This window comes from Geotrypetes seraphini, chromosome 17, assembly GCF_902459505.1.
Source record: "Geotrypetes seraphini chromosome 17, aGeoSer1.1, whole genome shotgun sequence".
NCBI classification, from domain to species: domain Eukaryota; kingdom Metazoa; phylum Chordata; class Amphibia; order Gymnophiona; family Dermophiidae; genus Geotrypetes; species Geotrypetes seraphini.
The window spans coordinates 42,346,109-42,366,792 of record NC_047100.1 but is presented as its reverse complement, the minus strand read 5'-3'; the positions used below and the strand labels follow the sequence as shown (position 1 = coordinate 42,366,792).

Genomic DNA, 20,684 nt, shown 5'->3' with positions numbered 1-20,684 from the left:
GGATAGCGTCACCTTCCCCAAAATATTTCTGCCTCTATGACTTCCCTTAACTCTTTGCCTTTTATGAAATGTATTTCTCCCTCCTTTCCTTTTCTCCCCGATGTTTGTCTATTTTTTGTACTTTTCTGTCTAATTGTTTGTAACTTACTTTTACCCTATTTTATTGTTTGTGCATTGCTTAGGAAATAGATAAGTGATTTAATCAAATTTTAATAAAAACTTAATACTTCCCTGCCTCTCCCACCAAAACAAATGACACCTATGACTAAAAGAGAGACCTCTGCTGTATCAAATATTGTATCAAAGCATAGAGTAATGTGTAAATATCAAAACAAAACAGTTAAGGTTTAAAAAAGATTTGCTGTGGTAAAAAAAAAAAAAAAAAAGTTCAGTATAAACTCAGAAGTCTGTGCTAGATAAATCAGTTTCTGAGGTGGAAAATTGAGTGGATGACACAGAAGCTAAAAGAAAGGCAACCACTACCGAAACTAAATTGATACTCTGAAGGAATGGGGTTCCCAGGAACTGCTGGCAGCGGATCAGATAAAAAAATTGAAGCAATTTAATGGTCTTGGCTGGGAACATGATGAAAATAGAGCTACATTAGTGCATCCATGGAGCAAAGGATAAATATTAGGTTTCCGTTCAGCCCTCACATCGGAACAACTGGACAGAGTTAAGACGCGTTAATGAAGATCCTTCTTTAGGAAATTTATGGTAGAATTATAGTATATTGGGGAGGTAAGTTCAAATATGTAAAATTTCCAAAAAAGCACTTCTCTCATGCTTATTTATACAGCCACTTACAGAATCCCAACTAAAGATTCAACTGTGCTGTTTCATGGAGAGTCCCTGCGTTAGCCGGCCAACACCATCTCTGATCTGGGGCAAAACATGATTCATGTCAGAGGATAATTAGTCCCCAAGTCAACGATGGATTTTTCATCTAAAGATCTAATCGGTATTGAATAATCAAACTTGGAAGCGTGGAATAACTTGATAAACAGGAATTCAAATCGTTTAAAGACGTTTCAAAAATAAAGAGAGATATAACTCGTGAGACCTATGATGAAGTAGGTACGCAAGTCTCTCTGATTAATGGCTTGATTCCCCAGTCATGTACAAATTCTCTTACACAAATGTTCACCTGGTCCGAAGAAGTTACAAACGTATGTGTGCACTCAGCTCCATCTCCACCCAAAATGTACCCCCAGGAATGCCTACACATAGTGAAAGTAGGCAAAGTCTTTGGTGCGCCATGATGTACACGTGGAAAAAGCTTTATGGACTTACCCCCATGCTGCTGGAATACTTTGGGCCAAATTCTATAAATGGCGTCCCAATTGTAGGCGGCCAATTGCTGCCTAACCAGCCAATCGGGATGCATGTTTCCTTAAAAAAAACAAAACCCACCACACGAGGCAGGCCGTCTACATTGTAGACGCCTCCGAGAGACTAGGGAGACACATAGGCCTGCCTAAGCTCACCCAAGGCTAGGCTTTCTAGCAGTCACTGATACCGCCTTGCAAATGGGCTCTTGAATATTGAAATGAGCACTCCGGTGGATTCTTCAGCATCGCCAAGTCATTCTCCAAGAGCGGCATCGGCTTTTGGCGACAAAAATCAGCGACTGATCCGGGGGTGCCGCTACAGTGCCGGCACTGTTTAAAAGTGCATCTTGTCACATGATTCTCATAAATTATAGTCTTTTTTTTTAAAGTGGGAGTGGTAAAAGCATGCTTCTTGAGCACATGTATTATATCCGTGTCTTATGAGTTATAGTAGATGTGGGAGAAAAGGCATGTCTTATGCGCACTTGTTTAAAGCCGATGTTGCATCTCCCCTCCTGCCGCCAAGCAACACCCTCTCGGCAGTGGAAGAGATGCCCATTCTCTCCCATCGCATACAACACCCCTTCCCCCCGGCAGTGGGATCTCTCCTGTCACCAAGTAAAACACCCCCAACACACTGTTGGCAGCAGGAGAGATGCTCACTCTTTCCCATTGCCACGCACACACACACACCCCGTGCCTCCGATGACCCCCACCCTCTCTCCCATACCTTACTTAGATGGCTGACCAGAGGGATGCCTACTCCCTCTGGCAAGCTGGCCCGTCTCTTCAAAATGGCAGGCCTTCCACTCCCTGGTGCATCCTGGGATGCACCAGTGAGGAGCCTAAGGCTCTGATTGGCCCAGACGCCTAAGGCCCCACCCAAAGGAAGGGCCTTAAACAACTTGGGCCAATCAGAGCCTCAGGCCCCTCCCCAGTGCATTTGTTGGGAGAGAGTGGGCATCTCTCCTGCTGCCGAGGAGATGTGGGAGGGGGGGGTCGCTTGGCGGCGAGAGAGAGTGGGCATCTCTCCAACTGCTGGGGAGGGTTGCATAGTGGCAGGAGAGAGTGGGCATCTCTCCTGCTGTCAGGTGGAGGGTTGCTTGACTTCGGCAGCTCGATTTGTTGTTGGGGGGTGGGGGTTGTGTTTATTCTGCGCATGTGCCCATCGCTATCACCATCGACGGGCACATGCAATTTAGTGAATCTTGGTTACTTTCCATCAACCTCATTTGCATAAACCTTTTTTTTTTGAGAATGGCTCGCTTTTTTAAAATCGCTTCTATAACGGCTGCTATAGCGGCCCGTCAGTTTTTAACCTGACTTTTTTGAGAATCTAGACCATAGTAAGGTAATAGAAAACTTTTGCTCATGTCAACGCGATCCTGATGTTTGGTAGAAGCCAGGCCAGCCTGCCTCACAAGTTGTACTTTTATGGAAGTTCATTCAGTCAAAATTGAAGTTAGGGAAAAAACCCCACGATAGGCTTAAAGGCTTTTTAATTGGTGTGAATCAGCCCAGTAATTGACCACATCATTTAAAACCAATTAAAACGTCATTTAGGCACTTCCACAAAAGGATGCCATAATAGCCTCTACAGCGCCTAAGGTCAGAGCAGACGTGGTTTACACCGGAAATGACATCAGACTCTGCTAGGCTTCTCTGTAGATAAGATTCTTGTCATGCAAATCTCTGGCCTACATGTCCGGCATGTTAGACATAAGCTGTAATTCTATTAACGGCGCCTTCATGAGGTTGACATGCAGCCGGTGCCATTTCTGGAGGCACCTGCCGATGTAGACGCGTTAACAGAATCTGGGCCAAAGTGTTTATTTGCAGTGTGTTAGGCCAGGGGTATCGAAGTCCCTCCCTGAGGGCCGCAATCCAATTGGGTTTTCAGGATTTCCCCCTTGAATATGCGTGAGATCTATTTGCATGCGCTGCTTTCAATGCATATTCATGGGGGAAATCCTGAAAACCCGACTGGATTGCGGCCCTCGAGGAGGGACTTTTGACACCCCTGCCTTAGGCCTATAAAATTGCATGAAATCATCTTTCTGCTTTGAGCGAGGAGATGCGGGGAAGTAAATGAAGACTGTGGAGACAGTGAGGGGATGGGATTACAAAGAGCGCTTCACTACGGAGACGGGATGGGAACGGGGGAAAAAAATCTTTGATTGTGGGTAGGGAATAGGGATGAATCTTTGTCCTCCGCATCGTGCCATCTGGCACCTAAACTGAGGGGCCAACGTATAAGAATTCCCCCTCTCCTAATATCAACTTTTGTCCTATTCCATTAAATTTTCAGAGATTTGTTTTGCACCCAGATGGGTGGATGAACAGAAAGACAAACAGACATTTATTGACCCCCATTTGTATGTTCTTCCCAACTTCCATTGGGTTGGAAAGAATAAATGGATGATCAGGAAAGCTTACCTCCCTTTCCAACATGCTGTATTCCTGGCCCCAAAAAAACCCCAACCCCTACAATTGACGGTGTCAGGTCAAAACCGCGGAAGACAAAGGCGCACGCCGACAACTGAGCGCAGCGCGGAGGCGTGCGCCGAAGAAAATAACTGTTTTTAGGGGCTCCGACAGGGGTGTGTGGGGGGGGAACCCCCCCCCCACTTTACTTTATACAGATCGCGCCGCGTGGTGGGGCGTTGTGGGGGGTTTGGAGGGTTGTAACCCCCCACATTTTACTGAAAACTTTACTTTTTCCCTAAAAACAGGGAAAAAGTTAAGTTTACAATATAATGAGTGGGGTTACAACCCCACAAACCACCCACAACGCCGCCGCGATCTGTATTAAGTAAAGTGGGGGGGCTCTCCAACAAAACCCCCCGTTGGAGCCCCTAAAAACTGTCATTTTCTTTGGCGCGCGCCTCCATCTTGCACTCAGTTGTCGGCGCGCACCTTTGTCTTCCGCGGTTTTGTCTATGAACCCAATTGACTCCTCCTATTATAAAATAAAGGGCAGCTGTATATATATAGCCCAACAGCTTTATTTGTGGCCAGCTTCTTGGGGTTGTTTTTCTTCCCTTGATAAATAGCCCCATTAAATAAAGCCTTTCTCTGCAGGGCCGTGCGTATTAATCTGTGTGCACAGACTGGAGATAAATTTACTGTCATAAGCCATTAAGGGCACCAGCCTCATGGCACAGCTTCCGCACAGCACTGAGCTGGGACGAGTGTAGCAAAAATCACCGGCGTCCCAGACGGTCTACAGCAGGGGTGCCCACACTTTTTGGGCTTGCGAGCTACTTTTTAAATGACCAAGTCAAAATGATCTACCAACAATAAAATTTTAAAAAAACACAAAGCACACTGTATGCATAGAAAATGTTAATCATCATTCCTATTCCAGGGTTTTTCAAAGAGGTCAAAGCAGATGACTCTAAGCACTATCACCTCAGTAACAACCATACAAAAATAGACAAATATACCCCCTCCCTTTTTACTAAACCACGATAGCAGTTTTTAGCGCAGGGAGCTGCGCTGAATGCCCAGGGCTGCTCTCGACACTCATAGGCTCCCTATGCTAAAAACCTCTATTGCGGTTTAGTAAAAGGGGACCATATTGTAAAATATAGACAGCAGATATAAATTCAGACACATTTTGATCACTAAATTTAAAATAAAATAATTTTCCCTACCTTGTCTGGTGATTTCATGAGTCTCTGGTTGCACTTTCTTCTTCTGACTGTGCATACAATCTTTCTTCCCTTCTTTTAGCCTGTATGCTTCTTCTCCTCCAGACCTCATTCCTTCCCCCCAACTTTTCCTTCCTCTTCCCTGCCCTTTCTTTCTCTCTGCCTCCCTTTCTTTTTTTCCTGTTTCTCTTCTTTCCTTCTGTCTCCCTGCCTGCCCTTTTTCTTTCTTTCTCCCTGCCCTCCCCCAAGCCACTGCCACTGCCATTACCATCGGGGACCAGGACCCAAACACCACCAATAACAGGCCCCAAGCTCTCCCTGCTTCGGCCAACCAGCATTCCTCTCCCCGACGTCAATTCTGCCGTCGGGAAGAGGAAGGCTGATCAGCCCAAGATCGTGATCAACCTATTGGGGGAAATGCTGCCGGGTCCTGCCTTTGCGGAAACAGAAAGTAGGCAGGACCCGGCAGGAAGAAAAACAAATGCTTCACTAACCTGTCTCCCGCTTAGCCCGTAGCGAACGTTTGCTTCAGGGCTCTCAACATGTGCGTGCCGGCTTCCCTTCTCCCCCCCCCCCCCCCCCCCGGACATAACTTCCAGTTTCGGAGGGAAGAGAAGAGAAGCCGGAACGCACACGTTAGAGCCCGGAGCATAAGTTCGCTAGGGGCTGAAATCTCCAAGCCGGTTTTTGGGGGTTTTTTTTAATGTTCAGCAGCGGCAGATGACAGCTGGGCGGACCGCCCAGCTAAAAGGCCCTAGGGAGAACACTGGAAAGGAAGGCTGATCGGCCCGTAGACAGGACGGCAACACGAGTGCGATCGACTCGAGTTGCCTTCCTGAGCTACTGGTCGATCGCGATCGACGCGTTGGGCACCCCTGGTCTACAGCATGGAGATGCTGCAGGAGAATACTGCCACTATGCTGTATAAAAGACTGGTCGTATAAAACATATGTGGAGCGGCCATTGTCGATATTGCAGCCAAATTTTGGATGTCTTGCAGAACACGCACTAAATTCCAGTAGCCAATGTGACCATTTTTTATAAGAACATAAGAATTGCTGCTGCTGGGTCAGACCAGTGGTCCATCGTGCCCAGCAGTCCGCTCCTGCGGCGGCCCCTAGATCAAAGACCAGTGCCCTAACTAAGATTAACCCTACCTGCGTACGTTCTGGTTCAGCAGGAACTTGTCCAACTATGTCTTGAATCCCTGGAGGGTGTTTTCCCCTATAACAGCCTCCGGAAGAGCGTTCCTGCTTTCTACCACTCTCTGGGTGAAGAAGAACTTCCTTACGTTTGTACGGAATCTATCCCCTTTCAACTTTAGAGAGTGTCCTATCTTTCTCCCTACCCTGGAGAGAGTGAACAACCTGTCTCTATCTACGAAGTCTATTCCGTTCATTATCTATTGAAAATGTCCTCTGTGCGTCTATCTTTTTGAACCATTAAAAAAAAAAAAAAAAAAACCATGGCCAAAAGGAAAACACACATAACAAGTCATTGGGAGGTAAGAGGACACTGCCGTGAACGTCATATAAAAAGGCTCTCACCATAACCCCCTTATAATAATAATAATAACAGTTTATATACCGTAGGACCGTAAAGTTCTATGCGGTTTACAATGATTAGAAATGTTACAGATTGAGTGAATAAACAAAGTACAGATTTAGCGACAGGTGGTTCTTGCGCTTGGTTGTTAAGGACTAAGATTGAATAGGTTGGTTTCAGGAATAGATGTGTTTTCAGGCGTTTCCTGAATTCTCCATAGGTGGTAGTATATATTGGACCCTCACACCACACTAATAGCCCTTAAGCATGCATCTGTCACCTATATGTACGTATAGTGGGTTTTGGAAGGCTCACATAATCCACCAAAGTGGAATATGGGCCTGAGGGGAGGGGACAGATGTTCAAAAGTAAGGCTGGTTGTAGCCAGTCTAGCTTGTAAGTTCAGCCTCCAATGCTCAAAAGGGTTCTTGGCAGCTTTTACTTATGGTAGCTGCTACCTGGAATCCTATGGAAATGTATTACAAGGAGCTCATTAGTATTCAAATGAGCACTCCGTGTAATGGACAGCAATGAATGCCCCACCTTTTAGCATACAAATTTTCCGGCAGGTTGGAACTGTCGGTAGCATGAAGGAAGGAGCCTTTTACCCGAATTTTGAACATTTCCTCAGACCATCAGCCAATTAAACCTACTATTTATAAAGACAAACCGCAGACGTCACATCGTCCGCTGAAGAATGCCACAGCGTGGTGGTTGAAACACGGGTTCCACTTTCTCAAATGCAGCAAAACCTGTGCAACTGCTAGAATCTAGTGTTTAGTGCAGCTGCCTCAGCACCCTGAGGTTATGGGTTCAAATCCCACTACTGCTCCTTGTGGCTCCGGCCAAGTCGCTTAACACCTCATTGGCCCATGAAAACTGCTTTGATTGTAAACCACACAGAAAAAGTGATATACCAAACTCCATCCCTTTTACCCTTTATAAATCTGGCCAATTCTCCATGAAAAAAAAAAAAAAATAAGCATGCAGTTATAAAATTACCCAAATTGCAGTGTCTCCATTCTTTGGATCTTAACAATCCAGTCAAGACTCGCAAGGAAGACCCAGCAAAAAAAACAATAAAAGGTTTTGACTTCAAAAGCAGAGCCACAGCTGGGAAAATTTAAAATAAGTGATATTTTTTTTTTTAGGTGAGGATTTAACTGAAGATCAGATTGCTATGTTCGTATGTTTCAAATTTAAGAATTAGGGTGATGCGTATTTTACTTAGAGTAGGGTTGCCAGATTTTACAACAGTAAAATCTGGACATGTGGCCCAGCCCTGCCCCCAAACCTCTTCTCGAGCTTGGAGCCGCGTTTGGAAAGCTTCCGAGCATGTGCGGGTGTGACCTGGTGACATCTCATGCATGCATGTGTGCATATAGAAACATAGAAAAAGACGGCAGAAAAGGGCTATAGCCCACCAAGTCTGCCCATTCCAAATACCCGCCCCCTGGTTTCACTCCCTTAGGGATCCCATGTGAATATCCCATTTTCTCTTAAAATCTGACACGCTGTTGGCCTCAATCACCTGCAGTGGGAGTCTGTTCCAATGATCCACCACTCTTTCAGTGAAGAAGTATTTTCTGGAGTCGCCATGGAACTTCCCTCCCCTGATTTTCAGCGGATGCCCCCTGGTGGTCGAGGGTCCCATGAGGTAGAAGATATCTTCTTCCGACTCGATACAGCCCGTGATGTACTTAAACGTTTCAATCATGTCTCCCCTCTCTCTTCGTTCTTCAAGTGAGTACAGCCTCAGTTTATTCAGTCTTTCTTCATACGTGAGATCCTTGAGCCCCAAGACCATCCTAGTGGCCATTCGTTGAATGACTCGATTCTCAGCACATCCTTCCGGTAGTGTGGTCTCCAGAATTGAACACAATATTCCAAGTGAGGCCTCACCATGGATCTGTACAGTGGCATCATGATTTCAGGTCTCCTGCTGACAAAACCTCTACGGATACAACCCATCATTTGCCTTGACCTGGAGGAAGCTTTCTCCACTTGCTTGGCAGCCTTCATGTCATCACTAATATGACGTCACTGTATTACATCCACGTATGTGCAGATGCCCTCCAGATGCGGTCCTGAGCTCAAAGCTTTTCAAAACCCAGACAAAGTGCCGGGCTTTGAAAAGCCAGCCGGATGCCTGGACAGTCCTCCAAAAAGAGGACGTGTCCGAGTAAATCCGGACATCTTGGAGCCCTAACTTAGAGCAGGCCCCACCACTGAGCAACTGTATGTTTTGCACATGGCTGGGGTTACCAGATGTCTGGATTTACCCAGGCACGTCCTCTTTTTAGAGGACTGTCCAGGCATCCGGCTGGCTTTTCAAAGCCCGGCCCTTTGTCCTGGTCGTGAAAAGCTTTGAGCTCGGGGCTGCATCTGGAGGGCATGCAACGTGATGAGGTCACATGCATGCGTGTGATGTCATCACGTCACACCGGCACATTCTCGGAGGCCTTCCAAACGCGGCTCCGAACTCGAGAAGAGGTTTGGGGGTGGAGCTGGGGTGGAGCCATGTGTCTGGATTTTACAGTTGTAAAATCTAGTAACCCTACACATGGCCCCATTTTCCTGCCCTGCTTTAGTCTCTGTGCGTGGTCCCACATTCCCCCCACGAGCTAGCTGTGGATATACCGGTGAAAATAGGTACAGAATATTGATCCCAGGACTTTCTGAATATGTTGAGAAATGCAGGCAGGAATATTTAAGGTTAAATGTTAAAAGTGGCCAAGAAGAGATGAGCTTTCAGGCTGAATTTGAATCTGACAAATAATGAAAGGCTATTCCAAGCAGCAAAGTGGAAAACACAGAGCTGAGATTTTCCGATGGGAAGGAAGGGCACTGGTTAGAGTAGCTTGCTTGTAAAGGATCGATGAGAGGTAATGAGGAGCTGCAGAGTGAAGGCACAAACAAGATGTGTGAATTTTTTTTGCAAAAACAGAGGCGAACCCAATGTAGAGATTTGAAAAGAAGGTCACATGACCGTAGTGGCACCGGATGGGGATAAATAATGCCCCTCAATTTCCATGACACTGCAGTGGAGACATCATTCAGCTGCAGACCAGTAAGGAAAGGCTGCTGGAATCTTAAATGGGAAGTGATAAGAGAAGGAATGAGGGTTTTATTCTATTGATTTTTACTTTAGATTTCTTTGTAAATCGGAAATCTCTTTAATATTTGTTGCGCTAAATACCATTATTGGGTAATTCTATAAATACGGTACTAACATTTGCATGTCAGCTGTGTGCATAAATTATTAGACTACAGACACTTGTATGTGGAGGAGGCATGGCCTAGTGGTTAGGGCTGCAGTCTCAGCACCCTGAGGTTGCAGGTTCAAAGCCCAGCACTGCTCCTTGTGACCCTGGGCAAGTCACATAACACTCCATTGTCCCAGGTACATTTAGTCAGATTGTGAGTCCACCAGGACAGATAGGGAGAAATACTTGAGTGCCTGAATGTAAACCACTTAAGCTATAAGCAATGTATAAAAACTAAAAAAATATGTGAGCACATAGAATGGTCCATCCAGTCTGCCCAGCCATACACACTCTATAAATTAATGATTTAATTTAAATTGTCCTTTTTTTTTTTTTAGATATTTTGGGGCCAGAAACCCAGAGCTCTGCACAGTACTGGAGTCTCCATCAAAGCTTGCTCCAGCTCATCTAAACCATCCCAGCCCATCCTCAACTGAATGGCCATATACGGGACACAGACTGTGCACGTCTGCCAGTACTGGCCTTAATTCTTCAATATATACCATTATTTTCTGATTAGAGATCCTCTGTGTTCATCTCCCTCGGGAGCGCATTCCTGGCAACAACCACCCTCTCCGTAAAGAGGAATTTCCTAACATTACTCTTGAGTCTACCAACCCTCAACCTCAGATTATGCCCTCTGGTTTTACCATTTTCCTTTCTCTGGAAAAGATTTCTGTTCTACGTTAATACCTTTCAAGTATCTGAACGTTTGAATCGTATCTCCCCTGTCCCTCCTTTCCTCTAGGGCTTCCAGGGCTTCCAGTCTCTCTTCATACGTCTTCTGGCGCAAACCTCCTGCAATTTTTGTCGCCTTCCTCTGGACCGCTTCAAGTTTTGTTAAGTCCTTTGCCAGATACGGTTTCCAAAATTGAATATAAAACTCCAAGTGGGCCCTCACCAATGACCTGAACAGGGACATCAACACCGTCTTTCTTCTACTGGTTACACCTCTCTCTATACAGCCCAGCATCCTTCTGCAAACACCAAAAATCCACCTACGTGCTGTTCTGTACAAACACATTTTGCATAGTTCTTATTTTACGAGTAGGCATACACATGGGTGAAGTTTGGGCAGACTGTGGGTGTTAACGAGAGTAGTTGTCTAATTCAGTGGTGTACCTGGCTTGCTGGCTCCCCGGGGCAGAGACCCCCCCCCCCTCCTCCTCTGGTTGGAGCATCCCTCTGCTCCAGACAGCAGGAGTGTGCGTGGAATGGTCACAAGGCCGCAGTCCGCATGTGTGCATGTGGCCATCAGCTCTGCTGGTCCCCCGCCCTGGAACAGAAAGTTGACATCAGCGAGGGTGGGGATTGACAGAGCTGACAGCTGCGCCCATTCAGATCCCAGTCCCGCAACCACTCCAGCACTCGTGGTGGACTGCCCCATCCTTGATATGCTAGATGTGTAATTTTCTTTATAGGCTCCTAAATATGGTACGCGGACAACGGCGCATTGACAATCCCGTGCCAACATTTGAGCGCTGGAGAAAAGTGTGCCGCTGCTTCCGCAGGCCGTTTGGGGGGGGGGAACCCCCAGTACACTAAAACTCCCATTCTCTTTCCCATTTTTGGTCTTTGGGAGTTTTCAGTGTTGGGGGGGGGTTCCCCTCACACCCCAACGGGAGCATGAGGACTTCTAAGTGTAGTGGGGTGGTCCCCCCATACCCTCCCTCTCCTTAGAGCGCAAAAGGGAAGGCCTCAAAGCGGAGGCGCGCTTTTCTCTTGCACTCAAATGTCGGTGCGGGATTATTGGCGCACTGTTGTCCTCCGTGGTTTTGACGCATCACCCTAAATATAGGCACACTGTGATAGAATTAGATTTTTTATGTATATATATATATATATTATATATTCTATTGATTACTGTGTTGTTACCTATTCTCTATATCGTTTGATGAAGAAGCAGGATAAAAATCTTAAATTGTAGGATTCTTGATACACCACTTTTCTGTGGTACAACCAAAGTACTGTAGTTTGCATACTGTATTACATACAGATACTTTCTCTATGACTAGTAGACTTATAATCTAAATTTTGTACCTGGGTAGGGTTGCTATATTTGTGGTGACAAAAATGAGGACACATGATCTCACCCCCTGGTCCCACCCTGGCCTGCCCCCCTCCCCCCCCCAACACACATACTAAGCCAAACGCACACACCAGTAGATCAGGTGACCACAGTGGCATACCTAATATATTTTACCTTTCTCGTCTCTGGTTTCAGTTTTCCTAATCTTCTCTTCACTCTGTTCCTTCCATCTATCATCTACCCTCTTTCTCTGCCCCTTCCATCCACTATCTGCCCTCTCCCCATTTCCGTATGGCATCTTCCCTCTTTCTCTCTCATCTACACCAGAGCCAGCATCTCTCTCTCTCTCTCTGCTTTTCTGTTGAACCCCTTTCCAGCATCAATCTCTCTCTCTCTTCCCTCTCTCTCATCTGGTCTCCCCACTCCACCCTACTCCTCCCCTCCAATCACCATGCCAGCCCAATGTTGCTTTTCTTCCTCCCCCTCCTCCTCCGAGCAGCATCTTCCTTCCCTATCATGTGGTCCGGTATTTCTCTCTACCCCCTTCCCCTCTCCCACCCCCAATCTTTCACTCCTCGGACACATTGCCAGCAGAGTCAGTGACTGAGACACCCGCTGCTGGCCAACTCCTGAACTCTTCTCTCTGCCACGGGAGAAATTGCATCACAGGCAGTCGGGCACCAGCATCAGGTGCCTCAGTCGCCGACACTGCCGAGGCTTGGAAGACTGTGGGGTAGGGGAGGGAAAGACTAGAGAGAAAGTGCCTGAAGGAATGAAAGACATCCAGACTTTGGAGGGGATGTAGGATGCATTAATATGCTGAGTGGGCTTGCGGAGCGGGCGGCTCATTTTAAAACCCAGATAAACAAACACAAATTTCTCTAAATTTAAAAAAAAAACAACAACAACAAAAACCCACCCAGTCAGTCCTCTAAAAAGAGGACATGTCTGGGGAATCCCGGACGAATAGTAAACCTATGCTGCGGCAGTGTTATGTTATGTTATGTTAATTAGGTTTTTTATTCCGCCTTTACCTATCAGTTCAAGAGGATGGGTCAGTTACTCAGGAAGTTACAATGGACAGTTTGACACGGACATTCAATGGAGTTGATAGTACAGGTAGATCTGTACAATTATTAATACAGTTAGGTCATAGTTACAAGATGAAGTAGGCCATTGTTGTCTTATCGCTATGTCCCAGGAGTTGCATTAGACAGTTTAGAAATGGTCTTTTCCAATTAACATTTCAGTTTCTTCAGGGTGGAGGCTGAAGTGACGTCCAAGACCACAAGAAGCCACGATGGGAATTGAACCTGGTACTGCGCTAACCATTAGGCTACTCTTCAACTCACTGACTGTAATTAGTGATGCTTTTAGATAGGAAGGAGCGGCAGTAAGAGAGTCAGCTCTCTGACCCCATTATATCATCACCTGGACTGATTTTTCCTCACACTGATGCAGAAGCTGAGCATAGGAGACAATCAACCGGACCCCTTTGTGCAGTGGTCAGGCTATTTCTGCTGGAGCCTGCCTTTGCGCTACCAGTGGAGGTGGGGAAGATTATGAGCACAGCCTTTGCCTGAGCTTAGTGACATGATCAGAAGGACAGGAATGAAAACGAAGCCAGGGGATTCTGTGTACTGCTGGGCACCTCTCAAGACCCCCAGGCACAATCTATATACTCCCATCTCTAACCCTGCGTGCTCAGGGCTTCTCTGTCCTATGCCTTAGGGTGCCAAAGAGATTAATTTAGTCATAGCAACAGCTGAAGTACAGACAGGCCAGATTCCGTTTCCAACATTGGACTTCTGATCCTTGGGCTGAGGAGGCGAGGCAGCTACTGAACGGTAAAAGCGTATACTTGGGCTGCATCCCAGAAAGATGCAGTCTGTGCCTAAAAGTACTACCGGAGCCATTATACCTGATAATCAGTATGAAGCTGCCAAGCAATAAACAGACTGGGGCAAGGGAGGCGTTGAGTTTCTGCGAATTCAACCATATGTTTCTTCCAGCCTGCAGGCCTTTATAGGATGACTCTGATCTGGTCCCGGGGATTTATCGCTCTTAAGCCTATCAATCTGCCTACATACCTCCTCTAGACTGACCGTCAATCCTGTCAGCTTTCCGTCTTCGTTTCCAGCATATAGCCTGATGGGTTCCGGTATGCTGTGTACATCTTCGGTAAATACAGATGCAAAAAATGTGTTCAGTTTGTCAGCGATTGCTTTGTCCTCCTTTAGTTATCCCTTTATTCCATGGTCATCCAACGGTCCCACCACTTCCTTTGCGGGTCGTTTCCCCTTAATATATCGAAAGAACGGTAAAGTGCTGGTAAAGTGAAAGAGCAGTCCACTGGTACTGAAAATCTTCTGATTATACACATCCTTCCCATCAATGCAGGCGGGCATTCCCCAGTAGAGCACCAGGCCCATTTTCAATAGTACAAATAACTGTGGAAAATGTATGCAACTCCTCGATTTTCAAACACAGGGGAAATGCACAAGATAAGTTTGACTTTGACCGTTTGACTTCATGGGGCAATATTTCTATGACTACTAATCATTTCTAGAGTGCTAGTAGATGTACTCAGCACTGTACAGAGTCATAAAGAAGATAGTCCCTGCTCAAGTGAGCTTACAATCTGAACAGTCAAGACAAACAAACATGATGCTAGGGTAGGGGTTACAGTTAGAGGGGAATGGTTAAATTGCTGGCTAGGGTGGTGAGCAGAGGGGAATATGGTTATGAGTTGAAGTGTGTCTCAAAAAGGTGAGTTTTCAGCGGGTCTACGACAGGAAGACAACTGTCCTACCAATTGTCATATCCTACCAACTGCCGTATCCAATTGTCCTACGCTACCAACGACATCGAAACAGGAGGCCGACTCCATACAGCCTGACCACCACCGACAGCCCACTTTAAGAATAGCCCCCTTCCAGACACCTCACATACCCTCCGACACCCCTCTGATATCCTCACACTCCCTTACTTTTCCATGAAGCATCAACAGGAGGAATGTCCACTCCCTCCTGCCGATAGGGCTGCCTCTTCAAAATGGTGGCCCGTCCCCCTCCCAGTGCCTCTGGAGGGCCAATGAGCATGCGTATGTCAGCCAAAGTGTGCACAGGATCTGGTTTCATCATAGACAATATGATGAAACCTTCTACCCAATGTGCGGCAGCGGCCAAAAAAGCAAGCGGGATGCTAGGAATTATTTGAAAAAGTTCAGGATGGCTGTTTTGCTGATGTCCTAATGGATACCAGCCCTGAATATTGATGGTACCTGAATAACTTCCAGTGCGTGCCTTATACCAGTATATTCAGTAACAGTATACAGATCAATGCTGGATATCAGGGTTTAACTTTAAACACCGCAATCGGTTTTAAAATACTTTCAACCACAGAATTAAAATATCGGGAACAGAGTTAAAGAGTTACTGTAATGCACAAATGTTCAAAGCAATCCATTAAGTATGAGACTGCGTGCAACAAGAGCTTCACAGGTTGGATTTCATAAAAACTTGGAAGCCAACCCAATGAAATGTAGTTAAAGATTTTCTCCTGGACTTAGCATAGAAGTGCCAGGAGAAAACTAGCACGTAGTAACAGAGCACAAAATGTTTCTTCTCTTACTCCATTGGTCTCACCGACTGTAAGCTTGATATGATGAGCAGGCTGTATTGTATTTTATATTATTAGTCTTTAATCTTTAATATCTGATGTATTTTTTTCTGCTCAGGTACATCCAAGGAGCCTCCTCTCCAAAGGATATGGTTATCATTGTGGATGTGTAAGTCATTCTATGTTTATATAAAACAGAGGCTTATACTGTAGAAATGATGTTATCCTTTGCCACGGAACAGTCCCATCCTTTGAGTCACCTTTTGCTTGGTAAGAGGGTTGATAAAAAATGAAGAAAGCTCTCTTTTAAACATGTTTAAAACAAATTGGAGTAGAAATATTGGTGGAAGACTTATGAGGGGGGGGGTTTCTTTATTTCCTTTATCTTCTTATACTTAACATACCTTCTACAAGTTCCTTTGCTGATTGAGAGCTACCTGAAAGGGACAAGCTGAGCTTATCGCTGCAGCCTCCTTCTCCCTACACTCCAAGGGCCATATTCTGTATATGATATCTAAAAAGGATGGCGCTAAGTGGGTTTCTAGTAAAGGCCTCCAAAGTTATGCACAGTTTAAAGAATCACGCTTAGTGCCCATACACGTGACTTAACATTTAGGCCAGGGGTATCCAACCTTTTGGCTTCCCTGGGCCACATTGGCCGAAAAAAATGTTTCTGGGGCCGCACAAACGCTGCAGCAAGACAGAGGAGGGAGTCAGCAAGACGGTAAACACCCGGGGGCAACACTGCATCGCCCTCGACTGGGGCCGCACAAAATATTTCATGGGGCCGCAGGTTGGACACCCCTGATTTAGGCCAATGAAATCAGGTCTAAATACTTACACATAAGTTGTGTGAGGGTTGGGCATATTCTATAACAGTGCGTCCAACTTTTAAGAATGCCCACAACTCACAGCACTTTATAGAATGCGCTTAGAAAGTTGTGCGCATAACTTCTAGTTTGAACCAATGTGGCTGTCTATAATAAGATAAAATGCGATCATATTTCTTTAAACTGAAACTAAGCCATGCTGCTGTACTTCACTTTTTTGCTGAAGACTACTGACTATTTTAGTAGCTGTCGTGTGGACCGACTTCATCCTGTTTATATCTTTTTGAAGGTGTGGTCTCCAAAATTGTATACAATATTCTAAATGAGGTCTCCAGAGTCTTATACAGGGGCATCAATACCTCCTTTTTCTGACTGGCCAGTTCTCTCCCTATGTACCCAAGCAACCTTCTAGCTTTCATCTCCACCTTTTCAACCTAAACTGTTCCATTCTCCTTCACCCCTAAACGGTTCCATTCTCTTAGGTTTTTGCAGTCCAAATGCATTACCCTACGTTTCTTAGCATTAAATTTTAGCTGCTAAATTCCAGAACATTCTTCAAGCTTCTCCATGTTGTTCCTCATGTTATCTACACCATCAGTGGTGGCTACCCTATCACAGAATTTGGTACCATCTGCAAAGAGACAAACCTTACCAGACAGCCCTCCAGTAGTATCACTTACAAAAATGTTAAAAAGAACATAGCCAAGAACTGAACCCTGTGGCACTCCACTGGTAACATCCCTTTACTCGAAATGAGCCCCATTTACCACTATCCTCTATCACTTTCCACTCAACCAGTTCCTAATCCAGTTCATACTGATGGTACTCAGCTTATTTATTAGACACCAGTGTGTAACAGTGTCAAAGGCTTTACACCACAACTATTGCTCTCCCTCTATCCAACTATCCTGTCACCCAGTCAAAGAAAATTGATCAGATTTGTCTGACAAGACCTACCTCTAGTGAAACCATGTTGTCTTGGGCCTTGAAATCCATTGGATTCCAGAAGCGTTTCCATCAATTTACTTACAACAGAAGTCAGACATCGGCCTGTAGTTCCCTGCCTCTTCCTTACTTACGCTTTTGTGGAGAGGGATCACATCTGCCCTTCGCCAGTCCTCCAGTACCAATCCTGACTCCAGCGAAGCATTAAAAAGATCAGCCAGTAGAGCTACCAGAACTTCCCTAAGTTCCTTCAGTACCCTCATATCTACACCATCCAGCTCCATCACTTTGTTCACCTTTAGTTTGGCTATCTCCTTGTAAATATAGTCCTCTAAAAATCATTCAAGATCTACCACATCTCCATATCTATTTGCATTTGTCTTCTACGGTTCTGCTCTCAGACCTTCAGCTGTAAAAAATAACAGAAATATTTATTAAGCAAGACGGCCTTATCTTTAGGGAAAGGAAAGGTATTGAGACTTGTATATCGCCTTTTTGTAGTTTTACAACCACATTCAAAGTGATTTACATACAGGTACTTCAAGCATTTTCCCTTATCAGCTACTATATATCCCTCCTTCACCTTTGAGTTTCACAACACCACTTTTGCACTACCTCCTAACATAGCTAAGAAATTTCTTGTCCCCCCATTTTACTGTCAGTTTTTTTTCTTCTAGTTGCATCTTTGCTTTCCTGACTACTTTACCGGCTTCTCTTAGCTTTTCCAGATATAGTCACTCCCTTCTTTCTACGATCTCCTGTAGTTTGTGAAGGCTAGCCTCTTTTTCATGACCTCTCCAGCTACTACTTTTAAGAACCAAAGCATCCTTCTTTTCCTCTTACTATTTGCTTACATTCCTTACAAAATGCTTTTTTCACCTTTCAATAGCTCCTTTCAGTTTTGCCCACTGTTTCCCTTCCAGCCAACAACTCCTTGACATAATACCCAATTTGATCAAAGTTATTTTGTTTGAAGTCTAGAACCTTCACTTTTGAATGAGCCCTCTATGTATCTGCCTTAATATTAAACTACACCAATGTAGATACATTTTCTATTTCCTCTTTCCAGAATGACCAACAGTGTGTCTTCCTTACCCTGTAGGTCCTGCAATTAATTATGTGACTTTAATAATATCTTTAATATATAATACCACTCCCCCCTCCCTTTTTTCTTACCATGTCTTTCTGAACAGATAGCCTGGTATAACTATATTCTAGTTATGGTTCTCCATGAACCACATCTCTGTGATTGCTACTAAATCCAACTCAGCCTCTTACATCACAGTCTCTAGATCCAAAACCTTGTTTCCCGTACTTTGAGCATTAGTATATTGTTCTCCTGACATTTCCCATTTTTCCTATGTGTTTAGAGGTATGCTTCTCAGACAAACTTCCTCTCTATACCCCCAAAGAGAATGTTATGCTCCCAGGATGAAATCCACTTATATATACCATCAGGACACTCCTTCCAACTCGACAGCCTAGAAATGATCCTATTCCCATCTCTTAACAAACCTCTGGAACAGCCTAGCTCCTCATATCAGAGCCCTTAAAGGACTTCTTTAACTTTAGAAAAGCTGTAAAAACCTACCTTTTTGCCTAGTCACTCCATCAACCCTTCACCAGCACCAGTAAATAATCCTATATGAAGATATATTGGAACAACCCTATATTGTAGCACTGTGAATGTACACTGTAACCCATTCTGAGCTCTCTGGGGAGGAAGGGGGCTATAAATTAAAAAAAATAAATAAATTTAATGATTTAGCTACTGAGGTCATACTTACCTGGGGACTTTGATCACCCAACCCCTTACCAAATAAGCGGATATTTGCAGAATAGCATTTAGGTGTCCTGCTGGTACTTTGGCAGGCAAGTATGCAGTTAAGCACATATTCTATAATGGAACTTGGGCATCCAGCTGTCATTTTACAATAGGTTTCTTCATGGGGGTACCCAGTTGTAGAACGGTCCCTTGGGTGATTTATTTATTTTTTTCCCCCTTACAAGAGTTTTTGGGGAAGACCGTGGTTTGATGATGTGACGTTTGGATATCTCTCCGTTTCATTGAGACTGGTTTTGTCTGTGCTCTGCCTCCTGCAGGAGCGGCAGCGTGAGTGGTCTGACACTGAAGCTGATGAAGACCTCCGTTATGGAGATGCTGGACACCCTCTCCGATGACGATTATGTGAACGTAGCTTCAGTAAGTATCTGGGGAAGGTGAGGGAGAGATTGGTCAGTAGTCGGAGGAGCTTCCCAGATGCTACTTCTCTCTGAATCTGCAATGTGACTATATAGTATTGAAAATGACAAATTAGTCTGCTAACATTTTAATGTAGCTATTTCTTTTAAATCTCTCTTTCTGTTCTCATTAAGTCTCTCCATTCTTCACATACTATGTCTGTCCCTTCCCAGTTTATTCTTTGGCTCCCAGACCCTTTTCTCTCTGTTCTTCCCTAGCCCCTTCAGTGTCTCCATCTGTCATCGTTTACCTTCTCTTCCTGTTCTTTATCTTTTGTTACCGTTCTTTAATCATTGTTCTTTGTTATTTTCTTCCTTTTCTCCATCTCACTTGGATCTCCACTTCTGTAGATCATCTGTGTCTTTCTTACCCCTTGTTTTCAATGGCATAATAAGGGGGGGGGTCTGCCATGGCACCCGTCCTCCTCTCCGCCCCCTGCTCCTTCCCTGCCTCCCCCCCACTGCCTCGCGTGTGTCGCTTCCCTTCCCCGTACCTCTGTGAAATTCCTGGCACGAGAAGCAGCCCCCAACTTGCTGTCGCACCAGTGCCGACTCTTCCTGTGACATCACTTCCTGGACTGGTGCCTAGAAAGTGATGTCAGAGGAAGAGCTGACGTGACAGCAGCTTAGGGGTTGCTTGGGCCAGGTGTGGGGGAAGGGAAGCAGCTTGCACAGGAGAGGGCAGGGAAGAAGCGTGTGGTGGTGGAGGGGGCAGGAGAGGGGCGCCACCGCCCCTCGCTACGACACTGCTTGCATTCACTGTTCTTTAGTGACTCCCCACCTGTTTCTCCATCTCCATTCTTCCCAGGCCTTTTAACTTTGTTTCTTAATTCTATATTCCTATTTCTGTCCAATCTGTGTTTTCATTGCTATTCCCAGTCTCCTCCATAGACTCCCTGGAGTCTATTACCTTTTCTACTGCTTTTCAGTTTTCCTCTATGGCAGGGGTGTCAAAGTCCCTCCTTGAGGGCCGCAATCCAGCCGGGTTTTCAGGATTTCCCCAATGAATACGCATGAGATCTATTTGCATGCACTGCTTTCATTGTATGTTAATAGATCTCATGCATATTCATAGTGGAAATCCTGAAAACCAGACTGGATTGCGGCCCTCGAGGAGGGACTTTGACACCCCTGCTCTATGGATTACTCATTACTGTGTTAACCCTTTATTTGGCACTGTTGCTCTCGTTCAACATCTAGTTACGTAAAGCAGCCGTTTCACC

At 45.3% G+C, this 20,684-nt stretch overlaps 1 protein-coding gene across 4 annotated transcripts in view; it reads left to right on the top strand.

Annotated features, from left to right (window-relative positions):
* CACNA2D2 (calcium voltage-gated channel auxiliary subunit alpha2delta 2) overlaps window positions 1-20,684 on the top strand; it is a 1,199,719-nt gene that overhangs the window by 958,026 nt on the left and 221,009 nt on the right. For all 4 annotated transcript variants that reach the window (XM_033926190.1, XM_033926189.1, XM_033926191.1 and 1 more), the window contains 2 exons: window positions 15,564-15,614; window positions 19,324-19,423. In XM_033926190.1, the coding sequence (XP_033782081.1) occupies window positions 15,564-15,614; window positions 19,324-19,423 (151 nt within the window). The remainder of the gene's footprint in view (window positions 1-15,563; window positions 15,615-19,323; window positions 19,424-20,684) is intronic.